Source organism: Phoxinus phoxinus, assembly GCF_949152265.1.
Source record: "Phoxinus phoxinus genome assembly, chromosome: 3".
Taxonomy (NCBI): Eukaryota; Metazoa; Chordata; class Actinopteri; order Cypriniformes; family Leuciscidae; genus Phoxinus; species Phoxinus phoxinus.
The window spans coordinates 24,256,282-24,275,430 of NC_136878.1; the positions used below are offsets into that span (position 1 = coordinate 24,256,282).

Below are 19,149 nucleotides of genomic sequence, written 5' to 3' on the forward strand. Positions count from 1 at the left end.
ATAAATAAAAAAAAGCTATCAATATAATCACCTAAATGCATTTCCCCCCGTGTTCTTACCTACAACAATGCGGTCAACTTAAATAGCTTTAAATTATTTATCTGAAGCTTAAATAGCTTAGCTTCAGTGAAAATGAATAACATTCTTTTTAAATATATTTATCCCCGGATTTCTGATCTTGTGAACCTGATAATTCTGTATATCGATTTCACACATGTGTGTAAATTAAAGAAATGTAGGCTAGCCTAAACCCTCCACATGACTTTGTAAAAATGTGTAATGTCAAATAGGCTAATGTCACAATATTAGCTATTTTAGTATTACCCTAGTTTTCGTTTTCACGTTAGAAAATGTGCATTTGGGTATTGCTATGATCCCTGTCTTCAAAGGTAAATGTGAAGAAAAAAATATTAAAAACAACAAGGACAACTGTGTCTTATTCCGGAGTTTTGTTCAATTATTTTATATTTGACATTTTACCAGGTTGGACGACAGTGAATTATGTGTTTTTTATACATTTTCTTAGGTTTTTTTTTTTTTTGAAGAGTTAAAATGGGCTCGTTTAAAAATAAGTACAAATGTTCAGTTGCTTTATATTCACCCAACGAAGTGAATGATTTGGTTGGCCAGCTAATAAACGTTCGCCTCTTCAGGGTTATACGGTGAGCGGTGCGCTTCCTACTGTCTATGTGCGCTTCGTCTACTCTTAAGATATTAGATTATTGGCGAAAAGTTATTTCAAACGAGAAAGGAAATGGAGGTAAATGGTTGTCCTGCAAACCCAGAAGTGATCGCTGAGGTATCGTTCACGTTTCAAGATGAACTGACTGCGACCCTTCAAAACGCGCTCGGTGTTGCGGTAGAGATCGCCGTTGCGGAGATCACCAGACTGCTTGACAGAGCGCTGAGAGATGTGCAGGGCAAGATTCAAGAGGCTCTGCGGGACAACCGTGCGCTCAAGTTTAGGCTGCAAACAGCTGAAACGAAACTTTCTACTGTGTGTGGTCGCCTGGATCAACAGCCACGGAGACTCGAGGATTTCCCCATCGGTAGTAACGTTACCAAACAGTTGGTGACAAACCCTCCAATCAGCTGCAGCAGGGTTCAGCGTGGGGGTCGGCATTTAAATACCCTTAACGTAGGACAACAAACCGAGCCCACTGTGAACTCGGAACATGATTATGAGGTATGTGGATCCAAGGAAACTAATATATTCCAGCGAGGATCAATCTGTGGGAACCAAAATGGAGGCGCGTGCGCTCAGACTTTAAACTCGGATACACTTGAGGAATCAACTCACTACAGATTAGATGACACAAATGGTAAGCTATTTGATATTTAAAGACGAATGCATAAATTAAAGTTTTAAATCAGTTAAAATGACCGACTGTTGATGATAGCGCAACACACCTTTAAAACTATTGTCCCATTTTGACTTCATGTTTACTCTTTCCTTTTTCATTTTAACGTTACCCCATGTGAGTTGTTATTAGCCATAACGACAAATGTTGCTGTCTCAGTATTTGTGGTACCCGTATCACCTCATGACAGTGTTCAAGTTAAACTTGCTTACACACTGTAAAAAAAGAAAAGAAAATTCGATTCTAACAGAGAAGGCTGCAAAAATGCCATAGTGCAAAAATGTCACTGGTTTTACTAAGTTACCTTATAAACTTACCATTACTTTTAAATGCTTTAACTTCACATTATATGTGATTTTACTGTGTGATTATATTACATAATCATCACCTATGATTATATTTTATTTAGTTGTATTTCTTATTTTTGATATTAATAATGTACAGTAGGGTATTTTTTTACGGGTACTTTCTGTTACTTGGTTTGGTTAGCCTAATGTTTATTGCATTATTTTTGTTTACTCTGAACAAATATTGGCCATGTTTTATGGACAGTCACAGGCCACTTACAACGAACTCTGATCTGATCAATTATGTGGTTTTCTATTGTACCACCTGTATTATCATAGTTGTTAGCAGTACATTTTAAGGTAAAAATATATTTTTATACCAAATTGGTTTATAAACGTTATATTGCTTAATGAAATATACTGTACATTTAACAGTATCTTTTTTGCAGTTTATACATCTATTGCTACTGGGCATGGTTTGGACTGGATTGATGAAACTTAATGAGTCACTCTGACCCCTTTTTAGACATCAAGAATGATCAACACAATATGACCAAAACTGACCAGACATGTGCTGGGACAGTTACAAGTGGCTGTAGGTCACCCCTTGAAGTGGCTGTAAAAGTGGAGAAAGATGAGAGTTATGATGACCCAATCCCAGTGTCCCTCTCTGTGGGGGAGGAGCCCAACTCAGACAGCCTTTCTCTGGCTCAGTCTCGACTATTGGAAGACTGGAGACCTGAGCCATTGCACACAGAGAGCTGCCAATCAAACATGCAGTTTCAGTCCACCACCCAACCCCTAGGTTAGTACTACTGTTGTACTGCAAATAATATGAAACGCCGGTAGGGTGATATTCATTTGTCGAGTACAATTATAAACTGACAGATCCATTTAAGCACAGTATTATGCCATATTGCAAGATTTTTACATGTAGTTTTCCCTTTTCTCTGCCTCTAGACCTAGATTTCCTGTCGTCCTCAAGCTCAGGCCAACAAACCTACTTCCCAAAGCTCCACAGCAACCATTATAAAAGTCCTGGGTGCCATGCGTTTCCCCCCGTCCGGAGCCCTTATCATTGTAGCCTATGTGGGCGAGACTTCAACCGTAAGCACCATCTTAAGATCCATCAGAGGATCCATACAGGAGAGAGGCCATACACTTGCTCTATATGCAGCGCACGCTTCCGTCACGCATTGACACTCAAGCGCCACTTCCGCCTTCATACGGGAGAGAAACCTTATGTTTGCGGTCAGTGTGGAAAAAAGTTTCGAAATGATGGTGGATTGAAGGCTCATCAGTGTTCATGACAACAGTTGTGTAAATTCACTATTAAAGTTAGTCTTGTGTTGGAGGACGAATCCAATATAGGGTCCAAAGTTATTAAAGGGATAGTTCTCCTAAAATTTTTAATTCTGTCACCATTTACTCACACATGTTGGGGTGACTTTGGTTCATTTTCAAAACTAGAGATGCACCGATGTATCGGCCGAATTTTGATCAATTTAAAACTATCAGCTATAGCTTGAAATAGGCTGATGTAACAAACCAATGGTTTATTACTTAAAGGATTAGTTCACTTTTAGAAAAACTTTTGCTGATAATTTACTCACCCCCATGTCATCCAAGATGTCCATGTCTTTCTTTCTTCAGTCGAAAAGAAATGAAGGTTTTTAATGAAAAATTTCTCAATTTAATGGACCTCAAACAGTTCAAGGTCCAAATGACAGTTTCAGTGCCGCTTCAAAGGGCTTTAAACGATACCAGACGATGAATAAGGTTCTTATCTAGCGAAACGTTTGGTAATTTCAAAAATAAATAAAAAAAGTTTAAGTTTTATAAGCACAAATGCCTCGCCTTGCTCTGTTCTGTGATGCACGTTCGTGACGTCACGTAATACGCAATTACGTTGAAAAGGTCACAAGTAATTAAATACTTCCTAAAACGAAATGAAATCTGTACAAAATACAGCAGGACTCAACAATAAGGACTGCCCGTGGCCTGCGTGAACGACGCTCTGGACAGTTGAGTTGATGGAACTGTCACTGTCCCGATCAGGCCAGTGCTGCATCCTCATGAAAGTTTGAACTTTGCACGTGTTTTTTAAGCCTTGCGAATTTAAACATTCATGTGCTAGAATATGCGAAAGAGAACTCAATTCTACTTGCTGTGTGTGAAGTTTTGTGTGAGCACACATCCAAAGTTTTAGACCATGTGCAAATACTGAATTTCAATTCACACAAAATTATATCAAAATGCCCGTCTTGGCGAGTATCCTTGTAAACATAGTCGGTTATATCTTAAATAAACATTTGAGAAATAAAATTACTGTGTACTAGTATAATATTCCTGCTGCTTGTTTTAATGTTAATCAAACAACAAAAGACAAACAAATCGCTCACTAATCTTGACTAAATAACTTTAGTGACTTTAATAAGGATTTGTATATTTAATTTAAACAATGAAGAATATATTTTACATTTGATTACTTTATTTCTGTACCTAAAAACTACTGTTAGACCTACCTGAAAAGCACTGTTTATTTCATCTTTGTTCTGTTGTATTTATTTAGGTTAAATAGAAATTAATTTATGATGCAGCAATAAACACAGCAATGAACTGCTAAATTCAAATGATCAAAACACTACCGGTAATCTGTTTTAATGACACAAGTTCAAATAAGAGCGCAAGTGACAAATATCGGAATCGGCCAATAGTTGTTTGTCAATCTGTATCGGCCAAAAAAATTATAATTCTATCGGTACCTCCCTATTCAAAACACCAATTAATATATTTTCAATGAAACCTGTTTATGTCCCTCCATTGAACTTCCAGGTTACAAAAACTTAGAAGATCCAAAAAAGGTAATAAAGGTGTCAAATCGAATCCATATGAATCATGCTGTTTAATTCAAGTCTTGTGAAGAGATATGATCGCTTTATATGATGAACAGATGTAATTTGTTCGAATAATATGAGTGTGAGTAAATAATCACAGAATTTGTGTTTTTAGGTGAATTATCCCTTTAAGATTCCTGCATTCATCCCTGACAGGACTGCCCCTGCTTTGAATGAAAAGCATCTATTATATGAATATTTGTACCATTATACCTATATTATAATTTTCTTTCCCTTAGATTCAAAGTGCCTGACAATAGGCCCCTGAATCTGGGCATACTCTGTTGTGTAAGTCTTTAATATGAACTGTTAGATTGAATCTTCACTCCAGAAATATTGGATCCAGTCTTTTTACCAGATTCCGTCAAAGACATCCATTTTGTTTGGTATCCAAAACTGTCAGCAGTTTTTTTTTTTTTTTTTTTTTTTTCTGATAACCAAAATCTTTTATCAGTTGTCTGGTGCCCAAAACTGTACTACAATTTGTGAGGTTAACAGAGGCGTGAAATAGCAGAAAGCAGGTGACGAAGTGATGACAAAAAAATTAGCAAGGTTTATTGAATAATCAATAAACTTGGTATGTTTCAATGCTCAGACTTCCTCTGAACTTTTTTTCTGTACTTTTTTTTCCTGTACTTTGTCTGACCAGCACAAATTAACCAAAAGCAATGGAAAGTGAATGGTTAAAATATACTTAATAATTACGGTATTTGATTAAATTAAATTGAAATAAAAAAACAACAACACAGATGTATGGTTTCTCTTTAAAGCTACACACACAGGTTGCCATTAAGAATCTTAAATACTTAAAATGAAATATTGTATGTGTCTTTTTATATTGTACCATGAGTTGTCATTTCAACTGATAATATTGCCTTTTAGGTATAAAAGAAGTAGAGTGGCACAGAGTCCTATATAAGAGATAATGTTCTGTCAGTTTTATAACAATATTTTACACAGATACAAGTCTGCTAGTTTTAACCAGTGCTACTTTGTTGAAGTTGTGTTGAATAGGATTAGGATATGCCGTTTATTAAGCAATTATTACTTGAGTTGATATGCCTGCTAACCAAAGTCCAGGTCAGATGTAAGGCAAAATAAAAGTTCAAAGCACAGGGTAAAATAGTAAATGCTATATTATATTTATTATGTAGTCTTAATCGGTTTGTGAAATAAATTAATTTATTGTTCACTTCTGTATAGCAACTGCCAAATCTTGGATTTGCATTTTAGAAAGTAGTTTCCAACCCTGCGATGAATCTCTGTTCAGGATTGTGGTGATAAAAATCTCTGTCTTTCTGCTCTCTGCTTTGTGCAAGTTAGTGACCAGTAGTTAGCTTGTTCCTTTCTACAATCATCTTGTAAGCAGATGAAACAGAAACTGTATATGCATGATGCGCATGTCACGAACTTGCATCCTTTTTCATGCATAATCAGATTGTGACACTTGGGACAGGCTCTGAACATTGGACAACCGAGCACTTTACTCTTTGGATCGGATACCACTTCGCAGGTTAGCAGCGTGGAGACGAGGGGGCACAGCTTGTTGGTGCAGGCAGCAGAAGTGCAGGGGTAGAGGCAGGAGCCACACAGGAGCATTTGAGTACAGTGAAGCAGTTCACTTGTAGTACATCCTTTTATACATGCAGGTGTCAGTGCAGAGAGAGAAACTGGGCACTGGAAAAATATAAGACACGGGTGCTAATTAATAAACATTTGCAACTTCTTGACTCTGATGGGCTTCGTTCAGACTGTAGTTAGTGACAATTAAATGAAATTAATATGCAGTGCTCACTGTGTTTGTGGGATCTGGGTTTTTTCCATCTTTTTGAGATGCAGAAGTGTTGACGGATTGGTTATCCATTAGTGTTTGAGAGGGAGGAGAAAGCGCCTTCACAGACTAGACAGAAGATAAAAGGACTCATTTGATCAGTGTAATCCAGTGATTTAACCAGTAGCACTGCCAGCACTAGTGTGCATGAGGCTTTACGCTCTTTTTGATCAACTTTTTTTTAAACTGCTTTTAAGGATGTTTATATTCGACTGCCTGGAACGTAGTTCTAAGCTCACAGCAAAATGTCTTTAACAAAAAAGTGTTCTCACCTTTAAAATATTTCCCTCCTGGCCAAGATCATCAGTCTGATTGTACACATGTGAATTTCCTAACAGTGACTGGCAATTTTTGGGGGGCTTTACAACATCTGAAATGTGCAATTATACGATTGACAAGCTTTGGTTAGGCATGTTGCATCGTACCTTTCTCAGGACAAAGTGAAAGTGAAAGTCTTTTTTCGATGGTTGTAAATATATTTATAAACAAACTTGTTCATAATCAGTTATACATTTTGAATGGTAAAGTAATAAACAAAACAATTACCAGCTCCCATTGTCTTTCTTCTTGCAACCCACCGTATCACTGTTTGTCTCTCACTTCTTAGCTCTTCCTTATTTGTGTTTATATCTGCATTTTTCCCACAGTATTTCCTGGTTCTTTGTTTCATCTGATCTGTTTGAGTGAGTATTTTTTATTTTTTTATTCTCACTGTAAATATCAATGCTGTGTTGTCGATCCGTTGTTCTGTGTAGAAATGAATGATTTGTTTAGAGGAACAACCCACAGCTGAGTTCTGGAAAGTCCTGGGGTTACTATGAAGGGTTATGACGTAATAATCATATCTTTAGTGCTTTGAAATCTTTTGTCTTTTTGTAAATTAAAAGTTACATAATATTCCATTATGTAAATCTGTATTTGGTTAGTGTGAACTGTTTGTGAGATTCATGAAAGTCAATTATTGTAAGTTTATTTTTAACATGCCAACCAGATTTAAAAGGCATGAACTGCGTTGTTTTATTGTTTCATGTTTCCTGGGGTGCACTTATATTGTTGTATGATTTACTAATTAATTAATTTATTACTGTCATAATTTAGAAATAAAAGGCATTTTCGTAGCCTGGTTTATAGCCCTCTGATTTCAACACTGTTTGAAGGGGCGTGTCTGTGTGAGAGACTTCAGTGTAAACGCCCACTGCTGTGATTGGCTGACATCTTTGCATATGAAATAGCTAGTATTACATGTGGAACTCCCTCAAAAACTTTTTGCACGTTTTTACTATTACTGCTCTCAATTTTAACTACTTGTGAAAAGTGATAAGTATTGCTATTAGATGGCATTATAAGATCGTGGCATGAAAGATGAGCATATCCGATCACAGACATACCATACGCAGCGATCTCGTCATTGCAAGTCGATTTCTGCACACTAACGAATGCTTTCATCATAAATAACAGTGCAAACACAATGTAAATAAGAGATTCTTTTATTATTACGGGAATTTTGGCGCGAGTCCAGAACGCAGTCAGTCATAAACACTGTTTGATTGACAGCTACAGCTATTGTAAATTGAGGTTCTCTGAATTTAAACCCTAGGATTTACACCCTAAATATTAGATTTAGGATATTCTCCTCCACTGTGGCTGCAAGACAGCATGTAGAGGGCACTGCAAGTGCTGTAAAGCCAGAGTTCTTTGCACTTCTATGTGCATGTGAGGGTGCTTGTACAAACAATGATGGTGGAGACGATAAGAGATCCAGTGATTGTGAGTGATAATGATAATTCATGTGAGAGACCATGAGAATTCACTGTTGTTGTTTTTTATGTTATTGCTGTTTTTTTTGTTATAAGCAAACCTTTAAGAGTTTTGGACAAATTGACTATATTATTCTTTTAACAATTTGACATAATATAAATATTGCCTTTCAATAATAATTGTCTTATTCTTTCTTATATGATACCATTTTTAAATGTATTCACTCACCTGGTACACTGAAAGCATTTCACTTTAATAAGGAAATGAATCAACATTGAGAATAATAACTTTCAAAGTTGTGGTAAAAAGAAGGATTTTCAACCACAGTCTTGAAAAGAATAAAGGTTCAAGACAAGCATACATATAAATATGCCAATGGGCTTACCGTGGTCAATAAATATAAAATAGACACCACATCCTCATTTGTAGCGTATTTGGTTCAAAATTTGTAGCCAAAACCCTTTTTTGGACAGCGGCCATATTGAATTTAGGGAATTTTAGGGGGTCTGATATACCCAATCATAAATGTAAGTATTCCTATGGGTTTCCAATGGTCAAAAAAGGTCAAATAGACATCAAGTTTGTATTTGTATCTCATCTGGCTCAAAAGCTATAGCTGAATCCAAATCCAATATGGCCGCCATCTTGGTCTCAGGGATCATTGGCTCAGGCGCCCTGGCTAAATAATTTCAGTATGCCCTCAGCTACATCTGTGCCAAATTTGGTGCTTGTAGATGAATTTGCGCGAACAATGGGGTGTAAGGCCCAATACTACAGCCAAAACTGCTTTTTTTGACAGCGGCCATATTGGAATTGGAGGAATAAGGGGTCCAGGTGCACCGGGTCATAAATATTAACATTCCAATGTTTCATTCCATGATCAATTAAGCTGAAAAAGATATCAAGTTTGTTTTTGTAACTCATGTGGTTCAAAAGTTATAGCCGGAACCCCTTTCAGGCAGCGGCCATATTGGATTTGGCCGCCATCTTGGCCTCAAGGGTCGCTGGCTCCGGCGCACTAGCTAAATCATTTCAGTATTACCTGAGCTACATCTGTGCCAAATCTGGCGCTTTTAGATGAATTTGCGCGAAAATGTGCTTAAGGCCCCCAAATAGTAGTGAAGGTTGTTACAGCATTGTCACAATGTTGACATTGAACCACCGTTCAGGGCCATTGCTTAAGGTTGTGCCCAAGGTCTCTGGACAACTACTGGATGACATAGCCTAAGCGTGAATCAGCCTAAATTACAGCCGATCTCCTTCATCGAGCAATATACTTGAGTTAGGCTATTGCGTTTAATTTACCTCAGCTAAATAAGATACATAATTATTCAAACACAACCTACAACTTCCTTGTCTAATGTGACAGTTATTTGTTCTGTCTAAAGGGACAGAATAACATTAGCTGATAAGTCATGGAGTTTGCGATCTTGTGTAAATTACTGTCAGTGTATGCTAACGCTAGCTAGGCCTATATTTCTTTCAATGTTCAGATATCCTTCCTTAAATCCTTACCGTAAGGAAAAGTGAACATCTTCTGGTCAGGTATGTATGACAAATATTTTAACTTTATGCCAAAAGTTATAAGCCATAATGAAGCCAAAATTAGTAATTGACATTTCAGCACTCCTTGAACAGACAGCGACTTAAGCACGTAGCCTACTTGTTGCATGTTAAAGTTTTTTTCACCTGTTTAGTTTTTCCTTTGATTTGTCTGCTATTTAGTCTCATTCGTTTCTTCTGGATTTATTGATGTTTCCTGGACTGTCTGCCATGTACAGAACCCGGTTTTGTTAATGAAATGTTCTGATCTGCCTTTGCTTTTTATGTTTTATTTATTATACTGAAAATAAATGTGAAGCCTATAATCGTTTATTTCGGGGGGGGGGGTCCATTTTTTTACAAATGTATGACTTTTGGCAGTGCAATTTGATTACCATATTCAGTTTTTAAAAAGTTGAATTAACGTAGCCTAATTTTTCTTCAAAAGTGTACACTTGCAGGTGTTGATTATTATTAATTTACTGGTAGGCCCATTAAATAATAATAAGGATAAACAATATTTAAAAAGTATTCAATTATCTAACATCTGACTAATTCAAAATTAAGCTCAAAACATAACATGCTAAATGGGGGATATCTAGGCCTAAAAATTGTCATAACGTCCTCTTTCAGTTGCTGAATGTCGCGCAACAACGTTGCTACAGCCCTGTCGCGTCTTACAATTCTATGTTGTACAATGTTGAGTTTGCGGACTGATTTACCAAAGAATCAAGCGTAGTGTTAGTTCTGGCCAAGGCCGCCTTAATGCACGGGCTTACCTGGGCTGAAGCCCAGGGGCCTCGCAAGTTTAGGGGCCTCCGATGGTCGGTGTTTTTTTTTTTTTTTTTTTTTTTTCTCTTTTTTTTTTCTTTTTTTTTCTCGTGTTCAAGGCTCTAAAGCTATTATCTGAATGTCTATAGTTGCTTACAATGTTAGTCAGACTGACAGCTCCCCCGTGACAGGTGAAGTGACAGCTCACCACCAGGGGTGGTCTCCCTTCCTGCGCTGCTGGGTGTGTCCGTGTCATTAATTTAGTCGGAAGTTTGAGAGCGGTGATCAGAAAAGAAAAAATTAGTCGGAAGTTTGAGAGCGGTGCCCAGAAAAGAAAACTCCTTATTAAGGAGTTGCGCGAAAAATGTCTGCTAAAGAGCATCCCAAAGCTCACCGGATTTTTTAAACCAGCTTCTAGTGCTAGTGAAGATGCATCCAGCACCGGAGAAACATCGCTTCACACACCGGAGGGAGCGGAGGAGGTGCAGGCCGCGCCCGCCGCGCAGGTGGACGAGGAACAGCAGAGGACTGCCAGCAGCATCAATAGAGGGGAGGAGGAGCGGGGTGCGGGTGAGTCTCAGAGAGAGGACCAGGCCGCAAACCAGTCAGATGATATAACAGTGACCCGGGCCGCTGGGGAAATAATATTGACCCACAAGTGCGGGCTTATTGGGCGAAAATGGGACCGAAGGTCTGTCAAAATAAAAATGCAGACGTGTCAGCATCGGAACGCAAATATAAACAGCAGAGAAGATTTTTCTCAAAAATGCATTTCAAACGCAAACTCAGTAATGGAGAGTTTGTGCCCAGAGAATGGCTCTGTTATTCACCATCAGTAGGTAGTGTGTTTTGTTTTGCATGCAAACTATTTGGCCAGAACACGGAGAAATCAGCATTTGTGAGTGGGGGTTATTTTGACTGGAAACATGCAAATGATCGTTATCAGTTATCAGTTATTAATGTTTGTCCAGACACTTCTAAAAGTACGAAAACACTTCTTTTAGAAGTACGAAAGCACTTCTAAAAAGGTAAGAAAGTACAGCTTGTGCTGTTGTGCAGGTTTTAAATTGTTGTGGTTGTGCATTGTTTTAAGAGAAATTAACATTTATACTGCAAACCTTCTATAAATGTTGCTCAGTTTTTATCTTCTTGATACCTGGCCAAAAGTGGTTTGGCCGTGTTGGTGTTGCTATCCACGGTGCTGAAATGAGTGTGTTTGTGTCTGTGCAGGTGCATGTCCAACGCATTCTCATCCTTGGGCGTCATATACTGTCTACATCCAACGCACATGGCACCCTTTAGCGTCAATATGACACGCACAGAGCTTTGTTCGGTTATGGTTGGGTTTAGGTCTGGGGTAGGGTTAGGGTTAGACCGCTAGGAGGCGCCTTCTGGCCCATATATATTGACGCTAAAGGGTGCCATGTGCGTTGGATGTAGACGATATGTCAAAAGCGTCAGTATATGACCAAAAGGCCCGCTGAGGTCAGAGAAGAGGCTCCTACATTTATCTGTTGCTGTTATTATCAGTTATATCAGTTCAGACAGGTTGAGTATGTTTGTGCAGACAGGTGATGGTTGGTGATGATGTTTTTCATAATAGTGTTTAAAATCACACATTTTGGTTTTCGTCAACGTAAGTTGCTTTGTTGATAAATAAAGTGTCTTGTGTTTATGCTCAAGAGGGCTCAGTGATATTTTAATAACAATATTATGGTGTTTTCTGGCTCAAAGAAGGAAAACTCACTGTTGTTGCCAGGTCTTGAAAGAAACTAATGCATTTTATGATGTAGATTACACCATTTTAAAACGAGACTAAATTGAGTGGATGGCGGGGGGATTTGGGGGGCCTACAAAACCTCTCAGCCCCAGGGCCTCCCATTAGGTTAAGGCGGCCTTGGTTCTGGCAGATAGTCAAGCTTGCATCAGCTGATCCACATCTACCTATAGGAATACGACACCTATCACCGTATACATATATAAGGTTCTTTCGGTATTATCAGCAGCTATCGCGTTTCTCAGGAGCGAATTACCCTCCTCCATCCCCAGCTCCTCCTCTCGTCAGTCAGGATTTGGCATTCTGATTCCCCTTGAATCAGAATAAATTCTCGAATTATGTCGTACTTTAAAATCTTGAATTAATTATAGCATACATTCATGTTGGTTCTGTTCTGTTTACCCTAAGGGGGGTTATTGCTGCTCTCCCTGCTCTTATCCATGCTAGGCTACATCATGGAGGCGCAGGGAGTTCTCGCCCAGAGCGGAACCATACCGCCAATCCAAACTATATGCTAATTGTCAATCGTATTTGACGATAGTGGTCCTGACAGAAATACAGTGAAATATATTAATAAATAATGTTCAACTGAGACATTCACATTGTTGAAAATAACCACATTCATTAGGAATGGATCCTTTGGAATGTAATACTATATTTATTCCATGAGTGACCCTGTGCTCTTCTCTATTCCCCATCTCGCTAAAGCCAGTGGGCGGGGCAAGTTGATTTTCTTCTGCAGAGGCGGTCATTCAATACTCTATTATATTTTAAAGAGGCACAGTCGGTCGCTGGGCTTGGTAACAATAAAAGCTGATTTTAACAAGTTTTCAGTTCTGAAACTTTCAGGATATTCTTATGATGACCTATTATATGTCAAACCCTCAAGGACATCTTTATTTCTCATTTCATGACCCCTTTAAGATAAAATGTAAATTACTTGACTGTGAAATTATGAATGTATAGTTCTTAATAACGAACAGATGTTTTTAGCTGGTCAGATTATCACTATAATGTAAAATACACTATGTGCCTTAAAAGGTTTGTAAACAAAGTCAAACACTTTTTATACTGTTTTAAAAAACATTAAGATTAAACTTAAGGTTTAAAATTAAAATAGTGAGTTGTGTTACTGTGGTTGTTTAGCTTTTCTGTTTATATAAAGCTTAAAATGTTTAAACCGAGAGGTAACCTGCCAAACAGGGTTTCTTCGCACGGGGCATAACTGTACTGAAAAGTCAAACATTTGTTTCTGTATGAAAAAAACTTTACTCGCACAACTTAACACTTGAAAACAAGCGGTACATTTTTTTTATATATTTAAAGCTACCAGCTCAAAGCCACTAGACATTAATTTCCAAAAACATTTTTAACAAAAACATACAAAACAATAAAAAGCTAATGTAACAAATCAATAACAAGCCTGTTTGTTTGTGCATTATTAACAATAGCCATTATTTTGTAGGCACCGAAAGCTAAATATTTAGCCTGCCACCATGCACACAGTGTGGTGAACACATATGTAATAAAATGTATCCTCTTATGCACCAGTTCATCGAGCTTCACCCTCCCCTGTAAAGAGGCAACCAATCTGGTTCCAATCCCCTGTCTTGAGCTGAAACCCCAACATGTCTGATGGTCCTTATGTGGGGAAGTAAATATTGACCACTTCTAAATCATAAATAGGACTCTCTCTCTCTCTCTCTCTCTGTGTGTGTGTGTGTGTGTGTGTGTGTGTGTGTGTGTGTGTGTGTGTGTGTGTGTGTGTGTGTGTGTGTGTGTGTGTGTGTGTGTGTGTGTGTGTGTGTGTGTGTGTGCGTGCGTGCGTGCGTGCGCACAAACAAACATGCATATTGTATGCTTGTGTTTCTGTCTGTCAAGTTCTGCCTTTTCAGACTTTACACTATAAATCAAGACAAAAGCTTGCATTCTCCATTAGGTCTGAACCCAAACTGTCGAATGTGTTTATCGTGTCTTTGATCTCCCTATAGTCCTGCCAGCAAGCACCACTATAGCCAGTCACAACACAAGAAGGCCTCTGATGATAAGATTCCATGTTATGTGGCATTAACTGTTTGCGAAGGCAGCTCTCACTCGGTTCTTCTGCACATCAATTTGGTCTCTGTGAAGATAAGAATTACACTGTGATTACTTGTTGGAAATAATGGAGGCTGAATGCAGAAGTTGCTAAAGCTGAATGCAAGATGCTGTAATAAACTAAAGGAACTGAGGAAGGGAGAGTTTACACAAAATGTTTAATTATGTCATAATTTACCCATATGTTATTGCAAACCACTATGACTTACATTTATTTATGTGAAACAAAACAATTCTGGAAAAAGTTTTATGCCCCTAAAATAAAAATCTGTGGGATACAAAACCACGTTGGATCCCAGTTTTCTTTTATTGCATGGTCAAAAAATGTGGGTGTAAATTAAATAATTTTCATAATTTTGGGGTGATCTATCCCTTTAAATGACATACAGAGAATATACAGTACATTTGAAGTGGATCAAAAACCTTTCACCAAGTTGGGAATACAACTTGTCTTATACAACTTTTTTGATCCACTTCAAATGTTGACTACTGTAGTTGTGCATGTGAGAAGTTGTGCTGGATGTAATCATTGTCTAGTTGGATGTACTTAACAGCTAGCATTAGTCACCTTATCTTTGTGGCTCCTCTGGTGAGCCCTGAACTGCTCGGGGTTTGTGAACATCTGTTGGCAGAATGGGCAGACTGACTCTGGGAGTGTATTCCACGGTCCCCGTCCGACTGAATCTGGAGAGTTCAATTGTTCTTCCAGGTGATCTGCCTTTGTCCAGTGCTTCTGCTTATCTGTGTATACCATGCTAATAACCGACGGCCTGTCGCTTCTCACCACCGCTGTGTTGCACTGAGATCCAGAACCAAATTCTAACCTGGAACCGCAATCTGATCGCAAACCGGATTCGGCTTTCATAGCACAGGACCTTACGTTACCTTCCTGTAACCTCTGTGGAGCCTCTGATGTGTAGTTGTGTTGAGGCCTCTCCTCCTTGCCTGAGACTGAGGTGTGTGTGTCTCTTGGGAAAGAAAATCCTGTAACTCTACTCTCGTTGTTTCGAACTCCTGCCTCATTCCTCTGGTTCTTCCTCACATTCCCAGGTTGAAAGGGCCTCTTCTGCAATCCAGACACTTCCTGTCTCCCCTCTGCATTAAAGCTGACCAGCCCTGCACTCCAGCTTTCTAATGGAGGCACGGACAGCTGCTGAATGCAGTGGTGGAGAGATGGGTAGTCCACGTATTTAAACTTGGGCACCTTTTCTTTAGGACTGGAGGGCCTACAGTTTGGTGCCTTTGCCAACGAGCAGGATCCCAGCCAACCGTTCAGTGGAGGCACAGAAAGCTGTTGGATGCACTGGTGCAGGGAAGGGAAATCCACATACTGGAAACGAGGCACCTTGCGAGGAACGTCACAGAGATCGTCTTTTCTCACACGCATTTGTGTTGAGGTCTCTGGGTCACCCTGCTCCATCCTGACCACTTTATCTTTCTCTGCTAAGGCGGAGCACTTGGGATTGCCACCTCCATCTAGAGGCAGGTGCCTCCTGTCCTCCATCCCTCTATCTGCACAATGGTGCTGTTGTCTCCTGTAACCATAAAGAGATATAAATTGTTATGAAGGTCTTATGAAATATAAAAGTGTCCAAATCGGTTGTGTAAGATTGGACTATTCCTGGTTAAAGGATTATTCTGGGCACAAGTTAAGCTGAGTCAAAAGCATTTATGGCATAAATGTGCTATAGCGAAATTTCAGGGTTAAAAGGTTTCAAAAAAGGTTGTTTTTTATTGTAGTGATGCATACACACATAGAAATCACTTTCAAACCAAGAAGGTTTCTGTTGTCAACCCTGTGAATTAGCACGGATAACTTTTTTGCATTCAGGTGAAACTCCTGATCGAATAGATTACTATTGACATGACTGGATTTCACCTGTGAAATTCCACAGAGCAATGGTAAATGTTGATTACTTTACTAAAAAATATATATATATATATTTTACAATGAGGCCTTTACAATAAACGTAACTGCGGCTTAGAATGAAGCTAAAAAAAACACTTGTATTAAAACTTGCTTATTATTTGAACTGTAAAATTGTTCTCAGCCTTTTTACAGTCATTTTAGGGTTGACAGCTGGATTTAAAGGTTAGTATGTTCTTTTTTCACAAAATCATGTTAACATGCATTTTATTTAGCTATGTTTTGTGGCTGTTCTACTGAAACGGTAACGTTTTACGGATTCACCCCATACCTTATACTGTAACTTTTTTTTTTTTAGAAAAAAGGAAATACTCAGTCAGTTGAAGCATCTTTTGTTCACTTAACAACTTAGCAAGAATCAACATGACTTTTTTTCTTTTGTGATAAGATACCCAGTTATGGTTGAACAAATGTAATTCAGTCTCCAAACATTCTGGGACAAACAAATAATTATGAGATGTGGGTTGATCCTTATTACATAGATTAAACAGAAAAGCATTAATTAGGCATACATGCTTTGATATGTGAAACAGTCTTCCACATGCATACTGGGACCAGACCCTTTAAAAGAATACAGCTCACCCTCACTGCACTCCTGAGGGGGTGTGGATTTCACGCCGTGTGGGTGGGTGGGAATGCTCTCCACAGGCCAGGCTGGGGAAATTATAATAAAAAAACAAAAGAAAAAAAACTGTGAGATGGCAGGAGATATGTACACATATATGTGTGTGAGCATTAAGTGCCTATGTGTGCGTTTGTAAGGGGAGAGGTGGTCTGAGTTGCTCCTGTAGCCCTGTGCCATGGGTATAAATAGCTCTGCAGGTATGGAGTAAAGGAGAAAAGTAGGTCAGCGTCAGACTGATCGCCTTCTCCAGGGGGCCCAAAACAAAATATCTGTCACACACACACACACACACACACAACACTAAAATCTTCTCTTTCTGTATTCACTATGGTCAAAACCACACAAAAGCCTATAGGAGCAGCCCAGCCCAGCCTGACTTCAAATAACAACACACATCTATTGAAATTGACACTGGCTCACTCCCCATGTGTAATCAACAGGTGAAGAGATGTAGTTTACCACCTGGTTAGCCCACAGGCTATGCGGTAATGGAAAATTTATTTTAACGGATCTCTCACAACCACACCCCAAGCGTTATCTATTGTAAAAGAAAACACATAACTGAATTAGGGGAAAGGATTAAGCTCCCAGGCAAGATATGAGCCTGCTGAGTGAAACAGCTCAGTGTTCAGTTGTAAATATTTCCTGTTTATTTAGGGCTGTGGTCAATATCTCTTTAAAGATTGAAGGTCTGATTGTAGGTTTCAGATAGGCCTGTCTAGATAGATAGCTAGATAGATAGCTTATCTTTGCTTTTTACACAATTGATGCATACAATAAGTTAAAAAAAGGGTATAATTAAAGGTTAAAAAGGTTAAGTAAAAAACAAAACAAAAAAAAAACATTTTATATACATATTTCAAAACTAATTTACTCGTTTCTTATTTCGTTTACTTATTTTGTGTCAAAACAGAAATAAAACAGAGAAAATAAAAACACGTAGATGCGTGTAAAAATACTTTTAAAACTTTCTACCACTAGTTACCTTTTTAAATAGAAATTTGATACATTTAACATTTCGTTCTTCTCTTTCATATGTCTAAAAGCCCCCGAACATTGCTTGGCACAGAGAGAAAAACACACAGTAGAACCCGCCCTGGAACCGTGCCGGGCGTGGGGGATAATAACCGTGCTCCACATTCACACTCGCTGTGTTGTTCATGAGGAACTGGGTCACGCGCCGTGGCCTACATTTTTAAGGTTTGTTGTCTTCGTTTTTTCCCCTCCCCACATTTATTTGGGCTGGCCCCGCCCTCGCTGGCTGGGCTGAGCAGTGCAACGGGGGTTGGGGAAGAGCGACGGTTCGCACGGTTTGAAGCTGAGAGCCCGAGCGCTGGCAAGCAGTTAGATGCGCCCTCGCAACATGTAGACAAACAGAGCATTCACACGCGCGTGACAGCAGAACAGAGCGCGAGCCAACGAGAAATGTGCGCGTGCAGACACAACGAGCTAATACAGAAAGATGCGCCTGTTGTCTAGCCTACATATTACTGTGACTTCTTATCAAGTCACGTATTCCCCCGTAAAATACACCTGTCATGGATAACACAATAGAAAATAAACTCATTCAGGCAGCGGCTGTTACAAAACCTGCATAAAGTAGCTACGAGGTGACGACAACAATTCAGATAATAACAAATAGTTAGCCTATATTTGAATGTATAAGATATAATTTACACATTTCATATTTCCAGAGGTTTACCTTATGTTACCGTACTCCGTGGAAGTCCGTGAAGTGCATGTCAAGTGAGTTCTTCGTTGACTTAACCGGAATCGTGTTCGTCTTATTTCAAAGAAGACAGACCCTCATCATTTAGACACATTATTGAAAATAAAGCACAAGGAAATTATTGCTCTAATGTCAAAATAATTCGTTTGGTTTCTTGACGGACCATTTCAACTTCTTCAATTTGAAAACAATGACAAAGACGGCACAATATTATTTATCCTGTGTTAGTATCAGCGCCACTTTACCAGAGACAGTTCCTTAATGTGTAAAATGTGGTTTGGCTCTAGGAGCCGCTATTCGGATTCTGATAGAGGGAGACGAAAGCCAATCATAGTTTGGTCACGCTCATGACACACCCATGGACTCCGCCTCATTTACGTTTCTGTGTCCAATCAACGAGATTGTTTTTGATAATGGGGCGGAGCCAACATGTCCTAGTTCTAGGCGAATTATAATTCAGCTCAGACTCCGTTTACTCGAGTCACCCGAGCGCGAGTTGACACCCAATCCTCCGCGCGTCTTTATCAATCAGTCATATTAGCCTTGA

At 38.9% G+C, this 19,149-nt stretch overlaps 2 protein-coding genes and 1 long non-coding RNA gene across 4 annotated transcripts; 1 reads left to right on the top strand and 2 right to left on the bottom strand.

Annotated features, from left to right (window-relative positions):
* The first annotated feature begins 620 nt into the window (after positions 1 to 620).
* Positions 621 to 5,272, top strand: LOC306995578 (uncharacterized protein). The gene is made up of 3 exons (XM_079607328.1): positions 621 to 1,322; positions 2,175 to 2,453; positions 2,609 to 5,272. Exons 1-3 carry the CDS (start codon positions 755 to 757, stop codon positions 2,956 to 2,958), a joined length of 1,197 nt encoding a protein of 398 aa, XP_079463454.1. The 5' UTR covers positions 621 to 754; the 3' UTR covers positions 2,959 to 5,272.
* LOC306995579 lies at positions 5,266 to 7,136 on the bottom strand. The gene is made up of 4 exons (XR_013796890.1): positions 6,923 to 7,136; positions 6,649 to 6,746; positions 6,341 to 6,445; positions 5,266 to 6,222 (listed from the first exon to the last, which is right to left on the bottom strand). It is a non-coding gene; the product is annotated as an uncharacterized lncRNA (long non-coding RNA).
* Positions 7,137 to 13,509: 6,373 nt separating this feature from the next.
* On the bottom strand, positions 13,510 to 18,905 carry LOC306996004 (uncharacterized protein). 2 transcript variants are annotated; one of them, XM_079608087.1, is made up of 4 exons: positions 18,576 to 18,905; positions 16,831 to 16,902; positions 14,890 to 15,856; positions 13,510 to 14,346 (listed from the first exon to the last, which is right to left on the bottom strand). In XM_079608087.1, exons 3-4 carry the CDS (start codon positions 15,823 to 15,825, stop codon positions 14,335 to 14,337), a joined length of 948 nt encoding a protein of 315 aa, XP_079464213.1. In that variant the 5' UTR covers positions 15,826 to 15,856; positions 16,831 to 16,902; positions 18,576 to 18,905; the 3' UTR covers positions 13,510 to 14,334. The 2 variants fall into 2 exon arrangements, with proteins under 2 accessions (XP_079464213.1, XP_079464214.1); XM_079608088.1 differs by lacking the exon at positions 16,831 to 16,902 and having other exon boundaries at positions 18,576 to 18,890.
* Between the last annotated feature and the right edge of the window lie 244 nt (positions 18,906 to 19,149).

What these genes read in the sequence shown, in the direction of transcription:
- LOC306995578 (XM_079607328.1), top strand. Translation starts at nt 755, where the DNA reads ATGGAGGTAAATGGTTGTCCTGCAAACCCAGAAGTGATCGCTGAGGTA. An exon ending in CAGATTAGATGACACAAATG is followed by an intron (nt 1,323 to 2,174) that starts GTAAGCTATTTG and finishes ACCCCTTTTTAG; the next exon opens with ACATCAAGAATGATCAACAC. An exon ending in GTCCACCACCCAACCCCTAG is followed by an intron (nt 2,454 to 2,608) that starts GTTAGTACTACT and finishes CTCTGCCTCTAG; the next exon opens with ACCTAGATTTCCTGTCGTCC.
- LOC306996004 (XM_079608087.1), bottom strand. Translation starts at nt 15,825, where the DNA reads ATGGAGGACAGGAGGCACCTGCCTCTAGATGGAGGTGGCAATCCCAAG.